This window comes from Cupressus sempervirens, chromosome 4, assembly GCF_028749045.1.
Source record: "Cupressus sempervirens isolate cs-2001-9-10 chromosome 4, ASM2874904v1, whole genome shotgun sequence".
NCBI lineage: Eukaryota > Viridiplantae > Streptophyta > Pinopsida > Cupressales > Cupressaceae > Cupressus > Cupressus sempervirens.
The window spans coordinates 122,365,493-122,392,247 of record NC_143121.1 but is presented as its reverse complement, the minus strand read 5'-3'; the positions used below and the strand labels follow the sequence as shown (position 1 = coordinate 122,392,247).

Here is a 26,755-nt window from a genome sequence, read left to right as displayed (position 1 = left end):
GCAGTTGAGAGTTCACGGTTGAAATTCTAGTATTCTCACACCAATTAAGCAGGAACACCAAAAAATTATTGTCCTGAGGTAAATCCAGAGGAACTAGAATCTAATGTAGGCTAAATTTTGAGTAATAAATGAAAAATTCAAGGAAGTCACTTAGCTTAGGACAGGGTGGGTGGGGCGGCATGACTAATTCATGAAATTAAATTTTTTTTAAGTCTCTTTGAGAAAACTCTGATACACAGTGCAGTTTTCTATGATTTTGTCACGTGAATGTCTAATTCTGTACACTTCCAAAGTTTTTAAAGAGCATATAACTTATTAAGTAGATAATATGGCCGCTGTTGCCATCTTTACACAAGCTGCAGATATCAGATCACTCAGAAAAACTGCCAGCACAAAAAATTACAGTGATTTAAAAATGTCTTAATTAAGATTTTGCAATTAAAGAAATGAAAAATACCATCATTTTAATTCCAAAGAATATACTATTTAAAGTTATAAAAAAAGGATACCGTACCAGCATTGTGGAATCCTGAAAACAATCCTTGTAAACAACAAAAGATCTGCACTTTCCATATATTCAAGAATAAAACCTCCACATAAAAATTCCAAGAATTGTCATTTCAGTAGGGGGTTTGACAGCCAGCACCGCTTTATACAAAGGGAACCTTCACCAGGAGTACTAGTGCCTTCTCTGATATAAGTGACCACACACTTTATTGTCTCTAACTGCAGTCTGTGATTTTGGTATCTGAATACTTCGACATTTGTCGCACCTGCAATTTATGATTCAGTATTAAAAAACCCCACATATGAGTACGGCTGAGATAATCACAATATCAAAGCATACAATTTCCATTATATGCCTAATAACATCTGAGGGATGTCTGAAAAACATATCTTCTGACATAGACAAGATGGAATTAGTATTCATGGCAATTACAACAGATAAGGGAGCCGAGACTAGGCGTTGAGAATTGAACCTTTAATGTAGCTCTGACAGCCCTGCGATTTGTGGGCCCTGGAGAATGTGAATATACAAGAGATTGTAGATGTATTAAATTATCAACCATACAGTGTCGCAGTAGAGCAGGATGGTTTTAATGGGGAATGGATGTATGGATGATGTGCAGGACCCAAAAAGACATGATGAAGCTTTGCAGAATTTTATTAAATTCTGATTGGTTAATAATATATTCATCTTATTATGTAAGAATTGAAATGTAAATAAAGCCCTAAAAGGATTGATAATCCAATCAGAAACTAAAATTAAAGTTTGAAAATCTACGAGAAATGGTGTTGTTATGAAGCCAAACATTTAGAAAATGGAAATACAAGCGTCTGATTGGTCAAAATTGACTACAGTTAAAGTAAAACTGCATTCAACATATCCCATTGTAACATACCTGTAGCAGGACCTGATAAGAGCAAAGAAGATAGAATTATAGAAGCATAAACTCTTGAACAAGTAAGTCATGTGTGGTAACTAAGTTGTAACTGAGCTGATCACCAACCTATGCCCAAAAGAAATGTGAAAAGCGCCATATGCAAGGTTTAACATGCAAAAACAGCACAACACTGAACAGAACTAGTAGAATAATTTGGTATTAAATGTCCAGCAAGACAGGCAAAGGATAGAGTTCAAATATCTATTCTTTATGGATTTCCCAGTACAAGGACAGTCTCAAAGATAATTCTATTAAGTAATCCAACTGATAGTAGTCAATGTAGATCCTGCCTGGGAACAATGACTTATTTCCAAAGTTAAGTAATTGTCTACACCCTGTTCATAATAACAACTGTTGATTCTATTTTTGTTCTATGCTAACAACTCTCAAAACCCAAAAAAATAGAGGCCTCACCATGTCCATAATATTGTCATCAAGATTTAACATGCTCAGAATGTGAGGCAATCTCTTCTCTCTCTGTAGTAATAACATTTTCTGTTTCAGCATCAGCTTTTGACAAAAGTGGCTGCTCCTCAAAGCTAGCTTTACAATCATTCGCAATGCCATCAACTGTGTTGCCAACCTCTGACTCTGTCTTTGCTGGAACATCCTTTTCCAGACCATCCAAATCCCGTAGCTGTTTGTTGGGATCTTCAGCTTTGTTGCCAACCTCTGGTTGTGTCTGTGCTGAGATACCTTGCTCCATATCGTCCAAAATCTCTACCTGTCTATTAGGATCTTCAACAGACAATTCCACAACTAACATAGGGAGTTGATTCTGCAACTTCACAGGTTTAATAACATCTTCTTTGATATCATTCAGAGAAGGCATTGATAATTCCACCATTTCTTTCTCTTTCTCAACTTGCTCAATGTCTTTATCCTTCACAAGCCCATTTTGACCATCTGAATCAACTACCAGGTCAGTTTTATGTTGTTTTGCTTCTCCAACATTCTTATCAAACAAGCCATCTGGCTGAGCTACCAGGGCTGTATCATGCTTGTTTTCTTGTTCAGCATTCTCATCCATGGAAACATCGTTCTTAACATCTGACTGAGTTACCATATTTGCATTCTGTTTATTTGATTGTTCAACGTTATCATCTGTCAAAACAGTGTCCTGACTCTCTGTTTGAGCTACCATGTCAGTATTATGATGCCTTTCATGTTGAGCATCTACACCATCTGCAACAGAAATATGACCATCCAAAGTGACCAGTGGGTCACTCTGCTGTTGCATGACCTGTTTGATATGTTCCCCATGTAAAACAGCAGTCTGCCCACATGTAACTTGGTCAATTGGTATATTTTCTAAAATAGAATTAGCCACATCGAACTTAAGTACATGATCAGCCTTTATTTTAGTAACATTTTCAGAATTATCTGACCCTTCTTTATCTTGACCAGGACTGCTAACCTTCTCAATACCCTCCTGGGCTGGTGAGAAAGAAGAATGACCATCAAAAGCTTCATTGCTGTCCAACATTGCAATATCATTGCCTTTAAATGAAACTTCCAAGGCTTCTGTGACAACCTTCTCAGTTTCTAATCCCCCCATACCAACCTCACAAGAAGCCAACTGTGGCAGTTCAGTATCACTGCCATCCACAACCTTATCGGTTTCTAATATATCCATATCAACCTGGTGCGAATCTAACTGAACCGGTACAGGACTTCTGTTATGCACAATGCTAGTATCATTTTGTTGAGCTGTACTTTCCTTATATTCCTGTAAAAGTTTCTGCATATTAGCTTGTTCCACAAGCAGATTTTCGTATCGAATCTGTAGTTGTCTTTCAAGTTCTTTTTGCTGCCTGACTGCTTCTTGCAAGCTTTCAATTCTGGTAGAAGCTGCCAATTCCTCTTGCTTGTGTAATGCTCGAAAACATTCCAGTTCAGTACCAGCAGTGTCTGCCTGTTTGAAGGCCGTCTCCATTTGTGTCCACAATTTACCTGCCCTCACCTGTCCATACAAACAACAAAAGATAAAACAATAAGACTGCTAAATAATGTAAACATTAAAGTAGTTTAGAAGCAATGTTAACAGGAAACCCAAGAAGGCTACGAGCAGGAAAAGGATCTAGCTTCTGACTTTACATAATTGAAGAAGATAAAATTATCCTTCACGAGGGAACGTATAATACTCTGCTTCAACTCAGCAAAATATCACAAACCGCATTGGAGCGGAAAAATAACTTGTTTTCAAGCCTAATACACAAACAATTTTTAAGCACCCCAATTCTTTCCACTCATAAAGGAATCCCACTATGGTTTTCTCTTATGCTTGCTATGTCATTATTTATTAATCATTTTTAATGATTCCATGCCAAAAGAGATTAGTAACTGTAACACAGGTTATCAAAATGAAGTGAATATCCCAGTTCTTGGGGAAAATCTTCACTTAAATGGAAATTATGATTTGCTTTGAAACTCTGGCTAGGTCCACAACTGACCCTTGTCGTTATCAAATGCCTAGTTCTAAAATTTAAAAACAGTACCATTCTACAGAAGCATCAAGGTCACAATCCATGATAGGAATTTTGCAACACTTTGAATAATTTTTAAAAAGCAACAAAATATTAGCTTGGAAAAAGATAATGTATACCTGATAGCCTTGAGTCAACATTTTCAACTTCTGCTCAAGACGAACAGCTTTTCTTGTCCCACTTTCCATATGATTCCGCACATTGTCAAATTCATTTTGTAGTGCTGCGAGTTTTTCTGTAACACTGGCCACACTTGCAAGACCATAGGTGTTACGACCTGGGAAGAACGTCATATCTTCAAGACAAGCATTATGAGCTTCAGAAAAGTCATCCACTGAAGCTTCTTCATGACCCATTCCCACTCTTAGGATTGAGACCTCTTCTTCAATTAACTGTGATGCCTGAATATAAGGCAATGAAAACAAGCAGATATGTTGGCATTAATAAAACAATCCCCCTGTATGACAAAGCTGATAAGTAAAAAATATTCAAACTTCACGATAGACAAGATCTGGATGGAGATTAAGCAAGAACAGTTCAATGAAAAAAATCACCACAATTCTGAATAATTACTACTCTCATCGTGCAACCAAACATAAGACCTTGTATCTGCCTTCAAACAAGCTATAAAATATAGAAACCACCAAAATATTCCTTTCAATAATAATCCACAAAGGAATTACAAACTGGCAAATATTACCAAATCACGTGTATAACATAATTAAAAGCAAGTAAAAGCTGGATGTTATACCTCTATTAGTTCTCCCTCATCAAAATCATCAATTTGAGGAACAGGAACTTGTGGCTTTCCATTTGGGTTATTCTTGTTGCCCTTCTTTCTTTCTTTTCCCTGGCCATCTTCAAGTGGATATTTCACATTGTCATGCTCCAGTAGAGATATTAGTTCTTTTCCGATTAATTCATCAGCTTGCTCCATAAAGTTTGCAGTTGCAAGGGAACCACTATCATCAGCAACACTTTTCAAAGAATTCTTAAGGAAATCAACAGCAGCAAGAGGAGGTCTTGGTAAACTCCTTTGCAAGACCTTTGATCTTTTTCTAAGTAAAGCTGCCTGCCTTGCAGCTTCTTCTGCTCTCTCTCTTGCTAGCTTATCAGACATGTCTTCCTCCATTTGTTCCACGGCTTCAATATCCTCTGTTGGAGGGTCAGGAATGACTATCTGATATTCATTCTGTGGCACAGGAAGTTCATTCAGACCAGCTCGTAGATTCCTCCTTATCTCTGCTTGCCTTCGACTTTCAGCCTTAAAGATGTCAGGAGTTTCCATGCCTTCATTTATATGAAGCTCGTCTCGAATAGGGGTGCCTTTAGGAGTCATGCCAAATGCAGATAACTCTCTTGAAGGTGTCATTCCAATTCGAGGAGTTAAACCAACTGCTCCAGGAGTGTGCATAGGTGTTGCCATAGGATTTGGTGTCTGAACTTCCCTTTTTCTGGGAGTGACTCCAGAGAAATCAGAGGGATGTAACTCTGGATTTTCTCCCCCAAACAGTGGAGTCTGTGCCTCCCTTAAACGTGCTTGATTTTCAGCCTCCATCATAATGGCATCTCCTTTCCCACCTGGAGTTCTTTGTGGCGTTCTTAAAGGTGTCATGCCTAGCCGTGGGGTCTGACTATAGTTTGCAAGGAGGTCACGGGTAGCACCACTACCCCCTGCAAGTTCATCTTCCCCCATAACAAGATCACTTGCATAACCCATTTTTGCTATTTCTTCAAGCTCTCGATCTGAAATTTGTGGAGCTGGAAGCATGAGTTTTGATCTCTTCCTAACTGCTTCTGGATCATTGAGCTTGTTAACTTGCATTACAGCTGAGGGTGCATCATGCCTCTGTACTATTTTATTGCGTGCAATATCTTGTTTTCTTAACTGAGCTTCTATATCAACCCGTCTCTTTCCTTCTAGCTCTTCAATTGTTGTTGGAAACTGAGGCTGCACAACCTGTCTTTCCTCATCTGCAACATCAAAAAATCCTGGCGGAGGCTTCTTCTCAAATGGAATCTCTGCATTATAATCAATTCCTTTCCTCTTTCTTTTCCTCTGTTTGCCATCAATGCCTGCTGCCTTCAATTCCCTCCGTTTCTGAAGGGAGGCGAGCCTTCTTGCCTCCTCAAGTTGTTTTTCTCGTGCTTTTCTCTTTGCTTTCTTGCCTCTAGTGTTGGCCAATCGCGCTCGTGCTTCAGATAACATCTCTTTTTCATCTTCATCCATATCAACTGGATCAGGCCTTGCAGGTTTGGATTCTGGATTAGGATCTATTTCACCGGGCCTCAACTTCCGAGGATCATCAGCAGGTTCGTAATTTTCATCCTTCACACATGCTGCATCCAAAAGTTTCTCATAACGTTCCAGGCACTGAGATGGAGTTCGCCCAACAATTGGTGCAATGGTTCTCCACTGCGTTGGCATAAGCTTTGCAAGATGAAGTAACTTCTCATCCTCCTCTCTTGTCCATTCTGTCTGAAAACAAACAGAGAAAAATGGATGAATTTTATCTAGACAGTATAAACCAATATCAGAACCAAAAGTAGATCCACTATAAAATAGACTTGCACAGGAAACAAGAATTTGGAAAGAATCAAGTAAAACATCTTAGAAATAAATAAGATATTTTTCCAGCTTCCCTTCCACAGGATCTCCATGCTTATTTTGAATGGAAAGTAAAAGTAAGATCACACACTTCATATTTATTTTTATGTTAGTCTACTTATAAAACTAAATATGATAGCAGAATACAAATAGCTTAGATCGGGGAGGAAAGACGGCCTGTCAAAATACATATGAACTATTAATAACACAAGCTACCACTTTTTAGGGCCCGTTTGGTTGCTGGAATAGGACTGGAATGGGAAGAGAAAATTAGAATATGTTTTATATTCGCTGTTTGGTACGCTCAATCAGCATTGGGAATAGGAAGACATATTCCAATTTTACCCCTAAAATGAGCATGTCTATGCCAAAAAATAGTTGGAACTGGAATAGCCATTCATATTCCCAATTTGTTTCTTTATATAAAATAATAAAATTTAATTCCATTCCCATTCCATTTTTCTATTCTAATTTTTAATTCCTATGCCAGCAACCAAATGGGCCAGGTCATCAAATATATATATAGGATTTCAAAATAAATGGCAGCTTGTGCCAAAAGTATTCACATTTGCCAGCCACAGAGATTATGGTTTTCATGTTTTAACATTTCTTTGAGTTGTAAATCATGCTGAAGCCAAAATTACAAAGTTAATGGTCCGGGCTCCAGTACATGCGTATGTGAAAAGGTTTTAGGGGTATGGGTACGTGTGTGTGTATATATCTATATATATATATATATATATATATATATACAAAAAAAGAGGAATATACAGAATTGTAAAACTAAATCATTTCATAGTATGATGTTTGATCATTGATCAAAACCAAATGCCAAAGATACACATTAAAATTTTAAATACTTGATCATTGATCTATGTTTACAATTCTAATGAAAATCATTAGCCTTGAATTACTTAATTACAAAATGAAAATGTAGTTCATGAAACATGATTCAATGTTCATCAATAATCATTGGGATTATCAAATAAATCATCATCTATGTGATTCTCAGCAACTGCATATTAAGGTATTTTAGAGTTCAGAATAAAATATAATTAAAATTTTGATTTTAACTCAAGTTTGGGCCCGCATTTTTAATTTTACATCGCTCACAGGTTTGCTAGGGTACTCAGTAGTTCCCTCCGGTTACTCACTGGGTGCACCTGGCTCATGTTGGGTGCACACAGGATGCCAGTCAGCACTGTGGGCACATATGGGTTCATGGATGTGTGAACCCAGGCACACCCTCAGTGCTGGGCACGCACCTTGTGTATACCCAGCACAAACCCTCCGGCAAACCCATACCAAGTTTGCACCCGCACCCAATTACTAAATTACTATCTTCCAAAAAATTACTATCTTCCAAAAAATCTTGTGACAACAAACAATGGATATGTGGACTGCTAAGTGACCAAACGGGGAAGCTAGTGGCAGCGCCCTACCAAAGCCTCAATTAAAAGCCTAGAATGGGGATAGAAAGGGGTCTAGGGGCAAAGACCTGCCAAGCACAAATTAAGGCTCTGAAAACCACACAAACATCATGGTGCACACTATTTTCACAATTTTTTTGCCATTTTTTTTTGCAACACCAAATCCTCGTCGTTGCTTGCATTCAATCAATAAAGAATTGGCTAATGCTCTCATTCTTTACTTTTCCAATCCTAACACCATCAGTCTTGCCATCTGTCATTGCAACTTGCAGCCTTTCTCATACCAGTTGAAACTTGATATCAATTTGGAGTGAGGCTAGGATCTTAATCAATTGTTTCTATGAGTGCCTAGTGTAAGTTGTTTCCATAAACCACTGGCAATAGGGTTCGAAGCCTAAATATTTAAATCTATTATAGGTGGTCCTGGTACAGGAGCAAGTGTGGGTTATGTATTTATGTATGTATACAATAATAATCATAATTGCCAACAAACAAAATATTTAATTACCTCATATATTGGAAAAATGAAAATATACAAATTCATAATACCGTGATTTATCAAATGTTAATACATAATGAAAATTACAAGCAATATTTAATTTACTTCATATTGCTCTCCATCAAATGCATTGAAGTCAAAATTTTGTTCCATTTCACTAGAACCCCAACAAGTTAAAATGTCACTTCCACAAGTCATTTACTATACAAGCTCCCTCATCTAAAGTGATTTTCGGCAAGTTGCGCAACAATAACACCAATGTCAGCACATTCAAGAGTTAGACCCCAATTCCTCAGCGCCCCCTAGTTTTAATCAGGTTCCTTAGGTGACAAGAGATCCTAATAACTAGTGGAGACCCCAATGGGGTTGAGGGGCAGAAGCCCTCATGGGGGCTTGTGGGCAAACGCCTACAGCAGGGTTGAGGGGTAGTGCCCCTAGTGAGGGTTTGGGGGGAATGCCCTCAATGGGTCAACAGGCAGCACCCCTCGCAGGCAAACCCAAACTAAAGGCTTTGTTTCCACGTAAACCTTCATGATGCGTGCCACATTAAAAAATTTATCACTTGCGAGAAAAATTAGATATGCAGGGATGTTTTGTTTATAAAAAGGTTTTTAAAAAAAATCAAAATTTGTTTTCTTTGTGGAAGGCAGCCCATGGTCCCCCTTAGATTTGCCCATTGTCCCCCTCAAAGCACCCTGAGTTTCATAGGGAACCCCAGAAGGACCTTGGGTGAACCTACAAGGGAACAAGCCCAGGACTCAGATCTAAACCAGACCCATACAGGTATAGATGTGTTCCAGAGGAACCCAGTAACATTGAGTTTCAGAAAAATTACCTGATTTTCCTAACAAAAGAGATCTTCAAAGTAAATTTGATTCAGAAGATGACTGAGAATTTTTGGTGTGTAGGACACTGACAGGTCCCTTGAGTTTCCCCGAGACATCCATTTCCTTGAAGTCTCCAAATCAGGGTGATGACACAGAAATGTTCCTTGTCTAATCCAGCACCCCTTGTTCACAAGCAGTGGCAGCAACATGATGGGGAGATGTTTCTGCAGAGTCCTGCACCTTGGAAATGCCATCCCAAAAGTAGGATTTCTATTTTTGGAGTGACTCGGGGGGCCATGAAGGGCAATGGGGACATTTATTGTCACATGAATATGAATTTGAGTTAATTCAGAAGATCTGTTTTTTTATTAGGATATAGGAAAAAATAAGAAAATAAACATAGGAAAAAATAAGAAAATAAACATGTTGGGCTCCATTAGCCTCTGCAGCAGCTGAGAAATTTTATGAGGCTGCTTGGTGATTTTCCTGTGATATTTAAACCCTGCCAAGTTTCTCTTCTTTGATATTTTAGGGTATGAATTTAGTTTTTGAAGAGTCTTCCACACAGATATTTCTCTATATCATTCATGGCAACAGGTATGCCAGACATCTCTATGTCTGCTTGTTTTGTTGTTTTTAGATTAATTGGTATACATTGTGTGCACTTGCATGGACACTTCAGAAACTCGGTTTACAATGGCTATTTATAGTTTCTTTTGAATTTGTTTTGCTAGTGTGATTTCCTCTGTTGGAACTGAAGACCCATAAATTGAAAGATTCAGCAGAAGCCTCGGGAGTGCATCTTAATCCTTGGCATATATCTAAAAATGTGAATAAGTGAAATAATTCAAGGTTGCACAGAGATGGTGGTACTTAGGGAACAGGTATGAGTTTGGATAATTTTTCAGAATAGGAGATGGGTACTTTAGAGATGTCAAATATATTTTATATAATCTAATATTTTATAAAAAAATCTGAAAATATAATAACATTGAGTTTTCAAAACAAGAACAGTGATAAAGTTTAATGTTAAACATTAACTTTGAAGATTAAGTATACAAATTAAATGTCACACAATCATTATATCAAAGTTTCAAACTGATTAGTGATTACATATTGAAATAAGCTTAGTAAACAGAAAGATGATAAATAAACTAAAAACAGAAACAAAAATAAGAAATATTAATCAAGGTCCTTAGCTATGGTGCTCCCCACTGAATACCCAATACAGGATGCACATACCAGTACCTGGTACATGTCCCAGGATATGAGTATAAGTATCCATGCAACTATGGTTAAATTTTACAGAAATTTAAATTTATTGATTTGAAAGTTCTTGAGCAATTTCCACCATAAAAAAAAAAGAAATTCAAACAGGGTCCTACGAGGATTTAGGGCTGGCATTTATCATTTGTGTTGATATTTTTTTTTTTTTTAAATTGCTTGGTACTGATTCCTGAACCCTGTGATGCAATTTTGAATGAACTTGATGATATAGGATTTGTGCCCAAGTTGTGAAATCGGTATCACTTGCTTTATGTAAGCTAGCTGGAAGCTTCCCATTTTGCATACTTTTCATGAATGACATATTTTTCTTTGAATTACCTAGAATTCCATGAAATTTGTCGGGTTACTTGACCTCAAAGCTACCACTGGTCTCTTCTACACATTCAATGAATTGGTGCAAAAATATGGAACATGTTTTTCTGTAGAAAATGCTTGCTCTTGGCAATATAGATATTTGGTATTCTTCCTAGAAAACTAATAGAGTACCAAGAAGTTTTTTAAGTAACTACAGTAGAAAATATATTAGAAAAACAATGGCAGAGCTTTGATTAGATAAGGGATATAAAGGTGAGGAGGTGAAGCTAAAAAGAGAAAAACCAAGCCACGTGTATGCTGACTTAGTCATGTGAAATCCCCATTCTATGCCATCTAATTCAACACCTAATCATTTTTCATATAAATTAATTATATTCTTGAATTTATCCGAAGGTAAATTGTCCTCCATGTGGGGGGCTGAAGCTCTTTGGTAGTCCAACAAGACAAAGTGGTAGTCTTTTCCATCATGTTTTGTCTACACCTAAAAGAGTATAAACAACAAATTGCTTGTTAATGCTAACATCCAAGTCACCAATGCAGATGCGGGTTTGAGAACCTGGTACACGCATGAAAAAAGAACTGGGGGGTATCAGATGTGTTTGGATATATATATATATATATATATATATATATATATATATATATATATATATATATATATATTAAAATGAAATTAACAATATCCTTAGGTCTTAATTGATATGTGATTATATTAATCGATACTTAGTAGATTCTTCGTTTCCTTAATTGCATTCGACAGCTAGAGTAGAAGGCAACAAGAATCTCTCCTTTCAATGGCTCTAGCTATATCGTTGCCCTGCTATGGTGGGAACGGCTACTGTGGTCATGGATATTGATGGACGAGATGATGGGATGGTTGTTTTTGTTAGTACTGTCATTCTCACCTAAGTGGCAGCTAAGGTTTCTCAGAGGTGAACGTGTATTGCAGTAGGTGTATTGTCTTCTCCTCTTAACCATCACCGTCCAGCTGAGGTGTCGTGTGCTTTCCCTCTTCATGTTTGAGTGGCTCTTTAGTTCCTATATTATTATCACCTTCCTCTTCGTGGAGTTCTGATTGTTGAAATTGAAGATCAGATTTATTTATTTACTGAATTCTATAAAAGAATTTTCAAGCCTCTTATTATAGATTTATATATTAATATAAAACCATATATATATGTGTGTGTGTAACTCTGAATTATGGCAATCAATTTATATTGGAGGTGATTTGACCTAAGTTGCCGATTCGGGCTCAGGGACAGATTCGGGTTCAGGTTCGAGTTCGAGTTCGAGTTCATGGGTTCGAGCCAAAAAAAATCCAAATTGGGTTTGTGAGTACATATATATATATATATATATATACAAAAAAAATAGAGAAACATACATAATTGTAAAACTTACTAAGTCATTTCACAATATCACTATATTAGAGAAAATATTAAAAAATTGATTGTTTAATGTTTTTAAGAGTACATTTTTGGCCCCACATGACCCAGGTCCTCCCAGGTCCACAGTGGGTCTGTGCAGGGTCCCTATTTGGGACCGTGGGTAAGCACAAAGCCAGGCAGACACTCAATCCCAAATAGGGACCCTTCCCAAACCCATAGGGGACCCAAGCTTGAATCCAGACCCGAGCTCCAAGGTCCAAACCTAGTTTTCCAGGATTTAACCCTTCTACAATATCTTGGGTGGAAATCTTATCACACTTGTAATACAATGGCCCACCACACTTATTGGACAGAATCCAATATATCAGATTTGACTGTAACCAATTAATTTTGTTGTTGACGAGTACAAAAGCGTTGCAAACAGTACTTAAGGGTTGTCGATGTGTATTAGAAATTGAAGACTGTGTGTAATAAAATGTGTTTGATGTCCTTTGCATAGGTCACAAATTGTCTCAAGCACTTGAATGGGGAGTCACATCTCCGATGGACATGACTCCAACATGGAGTCACGTCCCATCAGGCACGTGGCTCCCGAACACAACCTAATTTAATTTGTGTTTAAGACAAATGATGTGTTTGGTCGAACAAGCGAGTTTTGGTCAATCTTTATATGTGACTTGATATTATTATTGTATAATGAACTTTTTGGAAATATTAAAGTTAGTAAGTTTGTGTGTGTGTGTGTGTGTGTGTGTGTGTGTGTGTGTGTGTGTGTGTGTGTGTGCGCGTGTGTATAGCATTTAATTTATTATACAATACTGATAACAATATGATATACTGAAAGATCATGCTGATATATATATATATATATATATATATATATATATATATATATATATATATATATATATTTCAATAGCATTTTATCCGACTGAGCTAACAAATTAACACTCCCTCTTAGTTCAGAAGGATAAACAAAATATTACACCATTAGTAATATTGTGAATGACACACTTTTAAGGATATCTTTGATCAGAAGATATCCACCATTTTGATATCACGTTTGATATCATGAGTATTGGCCTTTCAGAATATCAAAACCTAATATTCACCAAATACTCTGAGTATTGGCCTACAAGAATATCAACACATGATATTCACCAAGTACTCAATAAGGTAACGGTCTGCAGAATATCAACACATGATATTGACCAAATACCCATCATATATATATATACAAACAACTCATAGACCATCAAGTGAATGACATCTAACACTTAGTTGTTAATTTACAAGATATAATTTACTATGATCTATTTCAACATTTACATAAAATGTATATCATGATTTAAGTTATTGAAATATCGTAAACTTCCAATAACTTCTACAAATGCAAGTGATGATCATTTGAAAGTCGTCACTTTCTTATGATGTGCACATGTCTCATATAATTATTAAATTTATATTATAAAAAATATAGTACAATAATTTGATATTCTGAGACTCTATCTCAGAAATTGTAAACATGCCAAGTTCACTTTAAAAGTGTTCCACATTTATTTTGCAATAAAGAATAGAGAACTCCCTCTTAATCCAATATTTTACATGTATTATGGATATTTTGAAGTTCTTCAAAATGGACATCTCTCTGAATCTATATCAGATTTGTTGACTTTGGCAAAGGATGCTCGATGTTTCAATCGATCAAGGTATTTTGTTGCTGAGTGACCATAATGGATTGCATTTTAGAGTAGTCTATATGTTTCCTTTTCCCTTTGAGTTTCTTCCTCTTATCAACTTGAGTTGTTAGAATTTGAATATCACCTCCAATAGAAGCATCACCAATTCCTTGAGATATTGCCACGCACTCCTCTTGTATGCAGTCAGCTTTAAGTCGATCAAGTTTAGGAAGCTTGGATTGAGAAGATACTCCTTGTCTAAAAGTTTCCCACGGTGGTGGCAGTCCTTTTAGTGCTATCATTGTTAACTCTTTTCCATCATAGATGTGACCAATCGTAGAGAGTTGGTTCCTTGGTTCTGTTATCCTCGTGAAATATGATGAGATGGACTCTCCTTTATTCACCTTACTGTTAAAGAGATTGTCTTTTAGTGTGTGAATTCTGCTGGTATTGTTTATCTGAAACATCTCTTCAAGTGCTTTGATAATTTCACGTGATGTGTCTAACAGTCTCTTCTTTCCCATTGAAAATATATTTTCCAATAGTACGATACTTATGATTCTTGTCGAGGAAGTGTCCATATCCATCAAACACTTGATTTCCTAAGCTCATTGAATGATGAGATTTCAACTTTTAACTACAAACTAGACATGCAAATTTTCCCTTTGTTAGAAGACCTGAAAGATCATGTATAAGTGGATTAAACAGGAAAATTATCCTTAACACCATCTACTAGGATTTTCATAGCCTTAGTATTGTCTTTTTCCCATCTACTCAATTCATCACTCCCCTTGGGTGGTTGGTCTGATTTTTCAATAAACTATTTTAGATCAAGCTCCTTCAAGATTAACATTATTCGCAATTTATACTACAAAATTTGAGTCACCTTCAAGTCTGTCTTCTAGTCTCATACCATTCACCATTTTGGCAGATGTAGGGCTTAGAAATATTTGAGTGCACTTGGATACATAAATCCGAAATCCGATCAGGATCATCTCTTGGACCAGCTCTGATACCATGTTGAAATTGAAGATCAAATTTATTTATTTACTGAATTCTATAAAAGAATTTTCAAACCTTTATTATAAATTTATATTTTAATATAAAACCATCCATATATATGTGTTTGTGTGTGTGTAAGACTTTGAATTATGGCAATCAATGTATATTGGAGGTGATTTAACCCTTACAATATCTAGGTTGGAAATCTTATCACACTTGTAATACAGTGGCCCATACAATGCCCCGCCACACTTATTGGACAGAATCCAATATGTCAGATTTGGCTGTGACCAATCAATTTTGTTGTCGATGGGTACAAAAGTGTTGCAGACAGTACTCAAGGATTGTCGATGTGTATTAAAAACTGAAGACTTGTGTAATAAAATGTGTTTGATGTCCTTTGCACAGGTTATCGACTAAGTACTTGAATGGGGAGTCACATTTCTGATGGGAGTGACATCAACGTGGAGTCAAGTCCCATTGGGCATGTAACTTCCGAACACAACCTAATTTAATTTGCCTTTAAGACATACGATGTGTTTGGTCGAACAAGAGAGTTTTGGTCAGTCGGTATACATGACTTGATATTATTATTGTACAATGAACTTTTTGGAAATATCAAAGTAAGTTTCAATATATATATATATATATAGTTTAATTTATTAAACAATAATAACAATATAATATATTAAAAGATCATAGTGATATATTACACAAATATATATCTATATTTTTCAAAACAACATTTTATCCGACTGAGCTAACAAATTAACACTGATGACTTGGCACCTTGTATGTATTGCTATCGGGCCTAAGATACACGTTATCAAAAAGTAATTGAAGAGTCTTAATTTTCTATGTAACCATCGACACTTGGCAGCCTGCATGAGCAGCGTCAGTTCATTGGATGAGTAAGCAGTTTGATATTTTTCGTTCAGCAGCATTGCAGTTCTGTCAAACATTTGTGGTTACAAACTTACATCAGAAGCCATCAGTGAAGTCATTGTCTCTTGTTTTATATCTGCTGGTTATTGTAAGATCACTAAAAATTATCTGAAGAATCTTCTTGTGGTTGCTATAGCAAGAACGGTATATGTTTGAGAGTTACTTTTATGATCAGTAGATCATCAAATTATGAGAGTGAATCATTCTTTAGTGTATGTGATACAAGCCGCAGAATTCCTCTATGTGATCAAAAAGTGAATCATTCTTTTGCGTATGTGATACAAGCTGCAGAATGCATTATGTGATCAAACTGTACATTGGGAATATTGCTTGATTGTTAAGAGTTAACAATCACTGATTAGACTATATTCTGATCAGCTTGAGAACTTTGTATCTCAGTATTTGAGCTTTTAATAAAGAGAATCCCTTCTGGGTGTGACTGAGTTTTTCCCTTGGGTAGGAGGGCTTTCCTTGGGTAAATAATCGTGTCGTTTGTGCATATGCTTTTCTGATTTTCTGTTTATTGCATTTATATTATTTTGGTTCGAAAACATAACATGGTATCAAAGTCAGGTTTTAAGTAAAGATCCTGGAACCAGAATAGGATAATTGAATTCTAGATGATCATGATGACTTATGGGTATCAAATATGTTGCTAAATGTTTGATGTGGATGTTACAATCTGTCTATTGAGTTTTCCCTTGAAACCTTGTTCAAAGCTTTCAGTTTTCCTGACATCTAAGGGAGGATGCTTGTCTATGCTTACATGTTTAACATTCATGTCCATGAGGCTAGCAGATGTGCTTGTGTTCAAATTTTTTATTCTCTATCTGCAATCTAGCTATGTGATGGCGAAATATCTATTGGTGGATTGCGAGGAAATTTAGGCAATATAGAGATAATTCATGCTATGTTTAACATTCATGTCCATGAGGCTAGCAGATGTGCTTGTGTTCAAATTTTTTATTCTCTATCTGTAATATAGCTATGTGATGGCGAAATATCTATTGGTGCATTGCGAGGAAATTTAAGCAATAAAGAGATAATTCATGCTATGCTATTTAGGAATTTTATGTCGTCATTTCATGCTATTATTTTGAGAAGAGTGAATTGTGTGTGTTGATTTTATGAGCTATTGCTAATCTCTCTAAAATGCTTCCAGGATGAATCAAGAAGCAACAGGATGATAAGAGATTCCATGCATGTCATGCAAGCTGTAGAAATGAACATGGGGACGCTGCTTGCAGCCATGGGACTGAATTGGTGCTGCATAACATCATAAAAGAAGAAGAAATTAGATTTAGAGGGAGCTTGTGTGGCAGAGGGAGAGTGCCAAGTCCATTGCAGAGGATCCGCGAGCATGTGCAGCAGTGTGACTGGAAAAGCTCTTTATTTGGTCAACATTGAAATCTGCTCTATTTTGTTATTATAGTCAAAGCAGTGAGAATACTGCCCCTACTGAGAGGGATTCTCAGCTGATATTTTATGTGCTTTAATGATTTCTTCTCTGAGAAGGACAAGTTTGAGGTGTAATGGGTAATCCATTGTTAATGAGTTTTTCTTTGACAGAAAGAAGTTCAAGGTGCAATTCTTTGTTAGTGAGTTCTTGTTTAAGAGAGAGAAGTTCAAGGTGAAATCCCTTGTTAATGAGTTTTCTGCAAGAGAAGATCAAGGTGAAATGCCTTGTTCACGAGTTCTTTGCGAGAGAAGTTCGAGGTGAAATCCCTCGTTCCACCCTCTAGGAGTAGCTATGGTGGATCCACCCTCTAAGACTAGCCATGGTGGAAGTCATGTGTGAGACTCCATAACTCAGTCTTTTGTTTTTTATTTCACCTTCTGGGAGTAGCTATGGTGAATGTTGTTAAGCAAAGATAACAATATTATGTTGAGAAAATTTGTGATGAGATTTCGTTATTGACATTTTTTGGTTGCAGCTTCATCGTTCTTGTTAGATTGAAACACACTATGACACTTGAATGATCTCTCTCTTGCTAAGAGGGAGTGTTAATGCTGTTGTAGCAGCAAGAGAAATCATTCTCACCTTAGCAGCAGCTAACATTTCTCAGAGATTGCAAAGTTGAGTTGGACTTGGTCTCAAAGGTAGCATATATTGCAGTAGGTGTATCATCTTCTCCTCTTAACCATCACCATTCAGCTGAGATGTCGTGTGTTTTCCCTCTTCATGTTCGAGCAACTCTTTCGTGATTGGTTTTTCTTCCTATATTATTTTCACCTTCCTCTTCATCGAGTTGTGATGACTTGGCACCGAGAATTGATGACTCGGCACCTTTTATGTATTGCTATCGGGCCCAAGATTCACATCATCAAAAAGTAATTGAAGAATCTTATTTTTCTATGTAACCATTGACACCTGGCAGCCTGCATAAGCAGCATTGGTACACTGAAAGAGTGAGCAGTTCGATATTATTCGTTCAGCAGCATTGGTTCATTGCTGCTCTGTCAAACATTTGTGGCTACATCTGAAGCCATCATTGAAGTCATTGTCTCCTGTTTTATATCAGCCGGTCATTGTAAGATCACTGAAAATAATCTGAAGAATCTTCTTGTGGTTGCTATAGCAAGAATGGCATATGTTTGAGAGCTATTTTTATGATCGCTAGATGATCAAATTATGAGGCTGAATCATTGTTTAGCGTATGTGATGCAAGCTACAGAATTCTTCTATGTGGTCAAACTGTGCATGAGATATTTTGCTCGATTGTTAAGAGTTAACAATAACTGATTAGAATATATTCTGATCAGCTTGAGAACTTTGTATCTGAGTCTTTGAGCTTTTAACAAAGAGAAGCTTTTTTGGGTGTGGCTGACTTTTTCCCTTGAGTGGGAGGGTTTTCTCAGGGTAAATAATTATGTCATTTATGCATATGCTTTTCTGATTTTCTGTATATTGCATTTATATTATTTTGGTTCAAAAACTTAACAGTTCGAACTAGGTTCACTTCTATCTGTCCTCCACTAGTTCTTCACTTTGCCCAAATTTTGTCTTTGTGTGACCGTGTTCCTGTCCTCTTCCAAGCCAATCCACATCTGCCTCTAGTCCTATACTGAGCGCACTCGGTAACTATGTATTAATGCATCAGCTAACATTTCTAAATTTTCAAATGACAGGTTTCAATGTCCTAACAATTGACAATTTTACAGGTTCCCATAGGCTTATATCTCCCCTGCACAGTCATGGGTTTCAGTCCAGCACCTCAGGTTACAAGTATCCTCCTTGAAATATGCAAGTGCTCCCAACGCCAGATATCTTGAAGGCAAATGAAGTAGAATCTCTTCATCTTCTTACTTCAATGGTGAATTGGCCACAAACTCATTAGAAACCACCTGACATGTTTCTTTGAATATTTAGTATTTTGCTGAAGTCATATGAGATTACAACTCTAGCATTGAATATACTAGTTTCATGGACACAAGTAAAGAAAAGGATTCATTTTAATATTGTCTCTAGGACTTCCACGGCATGCACCCATGTAACAAGAATCACTCCATTGATCAAAGCTGCGCATCCATCCTGAACTCCACTAGTAATTGAATCTTCCCTTATGAGAATAGGCAAGAATAAACTAGATGCAAACCAAATTATTCAATTAACTAGGTTATTATATATAATTGTGGATTCAGGGGCATCAGACAAGGAGACCCTATCTCCCCCTTCTTTTCAATCATCATGACTGAAGCCATGAGCAGAGGCATAACTCACTCTGGTAGACAAGGATATGGAAGGGAATGAAATTAGCCAAGGGGAAGATAACATATCCCTTCAGCAGTTTGCTGATGACACCATACTATTTGAAGTTGCAAGCAGATCAGAAGCTAAAAACATGAAATAATTTCTCAAAAAGTATTGAAAGGCATCAAGAGGGAACATTAACTAGAGAAAATCAGAAGTCCTTTTCTTGAATACTCAGTTGGGACTACAAAGGGATACTGCACAAGTACTGGGACACGAGTTACGACTTTCCCTGGGAAATTTTTAATAGGACCTCTTTTTGCAGGAGCAAACAAAGTAAGCTACTGGAAAAATCTAACAAATAGATGCAAAGGTAAAATGGAATCTTAGAAAGGGAAATGGCTCAGCTCTGCAGGGAAGTTGATGATGGTTAAAACTGTCCTTTCAACAATTCCCCTATATTCCACGACCTGTGTGAAATTCCCAAAATCGACAGAAGATAATCAAAACCAAATAATTAGACAAAAAAATTTGGAGTGGGACAGGGGATCAGAACAAATTTCTGCTAATAACATGGGATAAAGTGAAGTTCCCCGAAGGAGTTGAGGGGTACTGGATTAAGACAGCTAACCACAATGAACCTGGCTTTGGGGGCAAAACTACTATGGAATATAATAATATATATAAAAAATGAACACCAGAATTAGGTTCGCATTTTTTGACAGACGTATCTAGATTTTAATGAGGATCCTAACAGTGACTAATCTCCCTAAAGAATCTGCCATCTGAACTACATTCTGGAATGTAGGGACATCATCTCCCATCATGTCATTGAGAAATAAGGAATGGAAACAGAGTGGCCTTCTGGATGGGTTGATGGGGAGGGAAGAAACCAATAGCTTATACTCCAAGCCTGCAAGATATTAGAGAGTAAACACTAAGAATGTGAGCGTTGAAAGTATCCAACTATGAAGGCACAGTGGAACGAAATGGCATAAGTATATGGGAATGGAGGTCCTTAGATGATGATGCACCAAAAGATCAAAAAGCATCATTAAGACAAATCCTAAAAGAAAGACAAGTGGTGTGTACAGATGGAGAAGACATTATCACATGGTGTGGAACAAACACAGGCAATTACAAAGTTAGTGCAAGTCATAAGATCAAAGAAGCAGTAGAAGCTAAAAGAATTGGTAAATTAAACTCAAATGGAATAAAGACATTCTTCCTAAGCCAAGGGTATTTACCTCTACATGAATTGACGGAACAGTTGTGAAAAGGAAAACAACCAACCCAAGGGAAAACACTAGGTACGCTCCACCTGAAAAAGTGTGGATCAAAATCAACTTTGATGGGGCCTCCAGAGGCAACCCAAGCTCCAGCAGAATCAGATGCACAGTCCAAAATTTGGGAACAGAACAGAAAACAGAATTCATAGGTGAACCAACTGTTGAAGATTCCAGCTGCCGTAGAGATCTTTATCTCTGATTTTGCTATTGAGAAAAAAACTCAGTATTGTGTCAACAGTTGGAGAAAATATTTCTGAAAATATTATATGAAAAGACATGTCATGGAAAGAGTCGTGCGTTTGAAAATATGAAGAGACTTGTTTTCGGAAATTAAAGAGACCTTCAGTTGTGATGTGAAGAGTCTCTCAATTCTATATATGTGTGTGATTACTTTGTGTGGATTGACCCATCACATCAAATAGAAAGCATTGTAGTAGTACATTTTATTATCAATTAAACAGCTATTTTTATGGTGTGGCTGGGTTTTTCCATTAAGTGGAAGGATTTTCCCAGGATAAACATCTTGTGTCTCGTGTACTTATTTTTCTTTTATTTTATTGTTGTTTATCATTATTCTGGGCAAAACATCAACATGGTATCAGCGCCAAGTTTGACAACGGCAACAAAGGAGAATTATAAGCCTATTGTTAATGGTTTTGTAGCTGCATGAGAAATCATTCAAATGTGATGATCATATTTCTGGGAAATGCTCAAGGTTGAGTACGTGCTCATCACTCAACGGCATTCTCTGTCTTATTGATGTTCTTTTATATAATATATTTGATGTGGAGAGTTATGTCTTTATTGTTACAAAACTGTTTGAGTGTAACTAAAATTTGTCAATGTCTATATACACTGCTGGCACTGTGTTGTTTCAAGCTTGTATAAATAAAACAAAAAAGGTTCGCACAGACTGGAATATTCATGTATGTTGAGATGGCATCATGATTGGTCAAGCGTATGTGCCTTGCATGACCCCCACTTATTGCAAAGAATTCAGAGCAGCATATATCATTGGTTGAAAGAGTCTTTTCTTCAGTTCTTCACTGTAACAACTCCCAGCGTGTTAAATCTGGGTCTTCATAATTTGTTATATTACCGTCCTGCAATGGTCACCGTGAATTCTATGTTGAATAGAATGGAGAGTCATCGGTCTTTTCTTGGTCTATTCATTTTCCTGTAGCATTGCTGACTCTCAATCTGTTCATTGAGAATTGATTGATATCGGTTTGCACTTCATTCTTTATGTTTTCATGTGAATCAAGCATCTGTTGTAGACTTGTCTTGAAAATATCTGTATTTTCCACCCTGTGTCTCCTTGTCTACCTTCCGCATAGTTTTTCTTGGCAGGGTCAAACTTTGGTAGAAGTCAGATAGCCGTTTCAAAAAGGGTGCTAGCTTGGAGCCAGTTACTTATGATATCCCATATTCATCATCGACAACCATTTTGGTTTTCCATGATCTTAATTTTATGTGCTTTATGGAGAATAATATTATGCTGAGATAACATGTTTTAATGAGAATCAATGTGATGAGAAATTACATTAGCATTTTTGGTTGCACATATGTGTGTCTGCCATACTAAAGATCTATCTCTTCCTAAGAGAGAAAGTTGAAGATTGTAGCTCCGATAGAGATCTTTATCTTTGATTTTTGCTATTGAGAAAATACCTCTATATTGTGTCAACAGCTGAAGAAGATATTTATGATAACATTTGAGATAATATTATATGAAAGACGTGTCATGAAAACAGTCATGCGTTTGGAAATATGAAGAGACTAGTTTTCAGAAATTAAAAGAGACCTTTGGTTGTGCTGTGAAGTCTCTCAATTCTATATGTGTGATTACTTTGTGTGGAGTGACCCATCACATCAAATGGAAAGCATTGTTCGTGAACATTTTATTATCAATTAAAACAGCTTTTTTTTGGTGGCTGGGTTTCTCCTTCAAGTGGAGTGGTTTTCCCAAGATAAATGTCTTGCGTCTCTTGTACTTATTTTTCTTTTATTTTGTTGTTGTTTATCAGTATTCTGGGCAAAACATCAACACCAACGAATAACAATTTTGAATTTAGGGATGTGCTTGTTGGGTTGTAGATGGCTTTCAACATCAAAGCAAAGAAAATACATCTAGACGAAGGCTCCTTACATTTAATCAATGCAATCAAGCAAGAATGTGTTTCAAGGACAGGGTGACAGTAGACCAAAAAATTGGGGACAATGGGGGAAAGAATGGAAGAGGCTCTCCAAATACAATATAGTGCTTAGTCAATTAAAAATAAAAGAAATTAGGCATATTAATGAGCCTTTGAGAATTAAAACTCGGCATACGAGAAGTAGTGGGCCCATATGGTTCTCGCCAGAGAAGGGTTGGATCAAGATTAATTTCAATGGCACTTCCAAAGGCAACCATGAACCTTCAGGGATTGGTTTTGTAGCACAGGATGAGAAAGGGAATATCCTTGTTATTGGTGCTAAAAGGTTGGCAAATGGGACAAACAATAAAGCAGAATGCCTGGTGGCGATTGGGGAAATTTTGATGGCCAAAAAATTGGGGGGGTGCAGAGGCTTCATCTGGAAGGTGATTCACAACTTGTTGTGAATGGCATAGTGAAAGAGGAGATGGATACATAATACCTCAACAAACACATTCATAGGATGTGACACCTACGAGGAGATTTTGTTGATTTTCGAGAGGCCAATACATTGGCAGACAAACTATCTAATGTAGGGGTGAATGGGTCACTGGTGGACAAGATTGAATTGTATGAAGATTTAGGCTTTTGGGGATTTATGAAAAGCCTACGACAAGAAATGATTACTTCAATCCTACCCCAACTATCACATGATATTGAAGTTGGGGGATTTATGAACTTGGAGGCGAAGTTTGTATGGTGAGATGGCTTAATTGGCAATGAGTTCAACCGTGGGTGTTGTGGCAGTATTTGCATCATTTAAGCAAGATTTCCTCTGCCCTATATCTACCACAGCGTAGGGTGATTAGTAGTTTTTGACATCATGTTAGGTGAAGGGGAGTCATTTCGAAAGGCAACAGTGGTTTTTAAAGGCAGAAATGGGAGTTGTGGAGGGCAGCGTTTTTGTTTGAGCGCTTTCTTGACAGTGGGGTTTCTTTGTTCATGCGGGTTTTTCATGGAGGCAAACTTTTCACTGGAGTTGCTAGGTTAGTTACATGGATTCAGGGTGGCAATTGCAATCCAGCGAATGAAGAATGTTTTCAAATTCAACCATGTGTAGTTTTGGGAGGTTGTGTGTTTGTTGTTTGGGGAGGAGTTTCTAAATACAGATTTGAAGCCCATGACCAATCTAGACATTTCCTCATTGTTCCTAGCCTTAGCACTAATTGTGGATTCTTCAAATGATGAGGTGTTAGGGGTTGCCCACGAATGTTTGGAGCCCAAGAGGGCTGCAGGACGCCCGTGGCTAAACAGCCACGAAAATGCACTTTCTTTACATTGCTTTTTCTAACTTTTTAAAAAATCAACTAAGTCCTCTCCTTCGTATGGAAGTGCATTTTCGTGGTTGTATAGACGTTGCCCTGCAGGACTGGCAGAGATTGTGGCGAGGGCAGAGTTGGGTGTGGATTTGCAAATGAATCGTAGTCCTTGATGGCTCATCGGCTGTGGTAATGAGAACATGCAACCTCTGTTCTTTTGGACTTTGTCCAAACCAATGTTGGTTCAAATAATAGACGTCCACAAGGGTTGGAGAGATCTGTTGGTGATTCTACAAAAATCAGAAGTGGAGAAGAGGGAACTAGTGGCAAGGAAGAGGAGGAAGGTGAAAGCACACACCAGTGAAATCTTTGACTCCTCTGCAGAGCAATGATGTCCACGTTCCTCAGAGTCAGATCCCCTCAAAAAGATCTGGTTGCGGGGGTGGTGGACAGGTTGGTCGCAGTGGTGTTGGTGTCAAGGGCTCTGGTAGGCAAAAGCGTGGGGATTCATCATTCCCCAACTTCTCAATGGAGGAGACAGCAGGATGGTTTGTCTGATGAAGGTATCTGGTCTTCAGTCGTTCAGCATGCCATTTTTTATAGCAACGGTTAATGTGTCTCTGAATGGTGATGTTGTCTGTGTTTGGGGCGGGTTTGAATGTATGCAGGGCTTTGTTGTATGATTTTTTGTATGGTTGCCTGGAAATCTGTTTTGATTCCAGTGGTTTGGGGTGTAAAGTTTAAATCTTCCTACTTGAAGTGGCATTGTAATCATCTTTTTGATATTAATAAAATTACTATTACCGATCAAAAGTAAAATTAAAAGAAATTACAATTCAAATATAACACAATATCGTGATTGAACTATAAGATAGTAATTAATAGCATCCTTACCTCATCCCCCATTATTCAACTCCAAGGAACATATGTTGTGATGAATCTTACAATCAGCGATATTTGCCCTTCCCTTTTGTGAATGTGTTGAAGACTACTTAATTGGTATATTGATTTACTGACTGTCGCTTAGAGAATCGGCATTAAATACACTCAATTTTTAAGAGTGCATTGAGGTATCTCAATTAGAATGCTTATTTGCTGCCTCTTGAAAAGTAGAGACAATTTTTTTGGCCAAAAAAATTGACAAGGAAACCAGGAGATAGGAAAGGCAAAACCAACTTCAAGTATCAAGTATCATTTGATAAATTGCGTGATTATTTGTTTACAAGGAAGTGTCTCTTCAAGATCATTTCCAGTAAAAGAATCCTAACTTTTGCAACAAAAGCTAATTGAGAACTGGATCTTCTTTGTGACAGAAAACAATTAAATTCTCTCTGAAGCATGTAACGGGCTTATCAATACTTGCCTACTAATTCAATACAGGAATTGTAAACTAGCAACATTTAACGAAGCTAACTATGGTCCAAATGCTACAATGAGGCACTTTCCCTTCGATTCAAGTCCCACATTTTGGGTCAACGAATGCAAGAGGCAGTTTTCACGAGAAGTACAATGTCCTATGGCAATTGCAGCTTTACATATGGATTTCTTAGAAATGCATACATTCCAGCGCATAAAATTAAACAGCTTTCAGCATAAAAATACAAAATATAAACCCTACTTAAAAGGAGAACCCTGTTTTTTGTTTTTTTTTTTTTTTTTTGTAGATTTAAAAAATAGAAATGCTTTTGCGTACGACGACTCTTTCTTTTTAATAATAATTCTGCAGTACATGCATCATGATCTCAAGTATAAAAAACCCTGAAGAAAATCGTAACATTAAAGAAATTTAAGTAAACAATAAATACCTTTTTAATAGAAGGATCGAGCCACTCATACCACCGGGCCTTACACTGCTTTGCCGATTTACGAACAAGCAAAGACGAAATACGTGCCCATTGATTCTTCCCATATTTCATAACAGCCGCTTTCAGAATCTCATCTTCGGTGTTTTTCCAAACACCTCCTTTTATCATGATCCTCATCTTGCTCCAATTTTAGTTAAACCCCCCAACAAAATTTCTGTATATATCCAAAAAAGATACTTAGAATGTACAAATGTCTGATTTATATATTGGCTCAAGCAGCAGAATTTGAGAATTTTTTCCACAAAACCCTCATTTTGCTGCAGAAAGCTCTGCGGAGCCTTGCGTTTCAAAAAGCCAACATCAACCCGAAAGCAGAAGTGCGGAGATTATGAACATAAAATCGATACACCCAAATTGCTGAAATTCATAACTTGCCCTTTTTATGTAGTGGGCGACCATTGGAGCTGCTCGTTCGCTGTAATAAGGAAGGAAAATATAGGTTAATTTAATATATCTCCGAAACAGTAATATTATTGATTTATTTTACTTCTTCGAGTTGGAAAGTGAGCGACGAGAAATCGAAGGAAAATGAAGGTTGCTTCAAT

General features: G+C 37.0%; 1 protein-coding gene across 1 annotated transcript; it reads right to left on the bottom strand.

The window, feature by feature from the left end:
* Positions 1–438: 438 nt before the first annotated feature.
* Positions 439–26,755, bottom strand: LOC149560231 (cell division cycle 5-like protein). Its single transcript, XM_089824558.1, has 5 exons — positions 26,151–26,755; positions 4,683–6,410; positions 4,051–4,332; positions 1,860–3,408; positions 439–773 (listed from the first exon to the last, which is right to left on the bottom strand). Exons 1-4 carry the CDS (start codon positions 26,325–26,327, stop codon positions 1,879–1,881), a joined length of 3,717 nt encoding a protein of 1,238 aa, XP_089680684.1. The 5' UTR covers positions 26,328–26,755; the 3' UTR covers positions 439–773; positions 1,860–1,878.

Coding starts and splice junctions, on each gene's coding strand:
- LOC149560231 (XM_089824558.1), bottom strand. CDS start 26,327: ATGAGGATCATGATAAAAGGAGGTGTTTGGAAAAACACCGAAGATGAG. Junction 6,411..26,150: donor TCGATCCTTCTATTAAAAAG/GTATTTATTGTT, acceptor GTTTGTTTTCAG/ACAGAATGGACAAGAGAGGA. Junction 3,409..4,050: donor TGTTGACTCAAGGCTATCAG/GTATACATTATC, acceptor TTGTATGGACAG/GTGAGGGCAGGTAAATTGTG.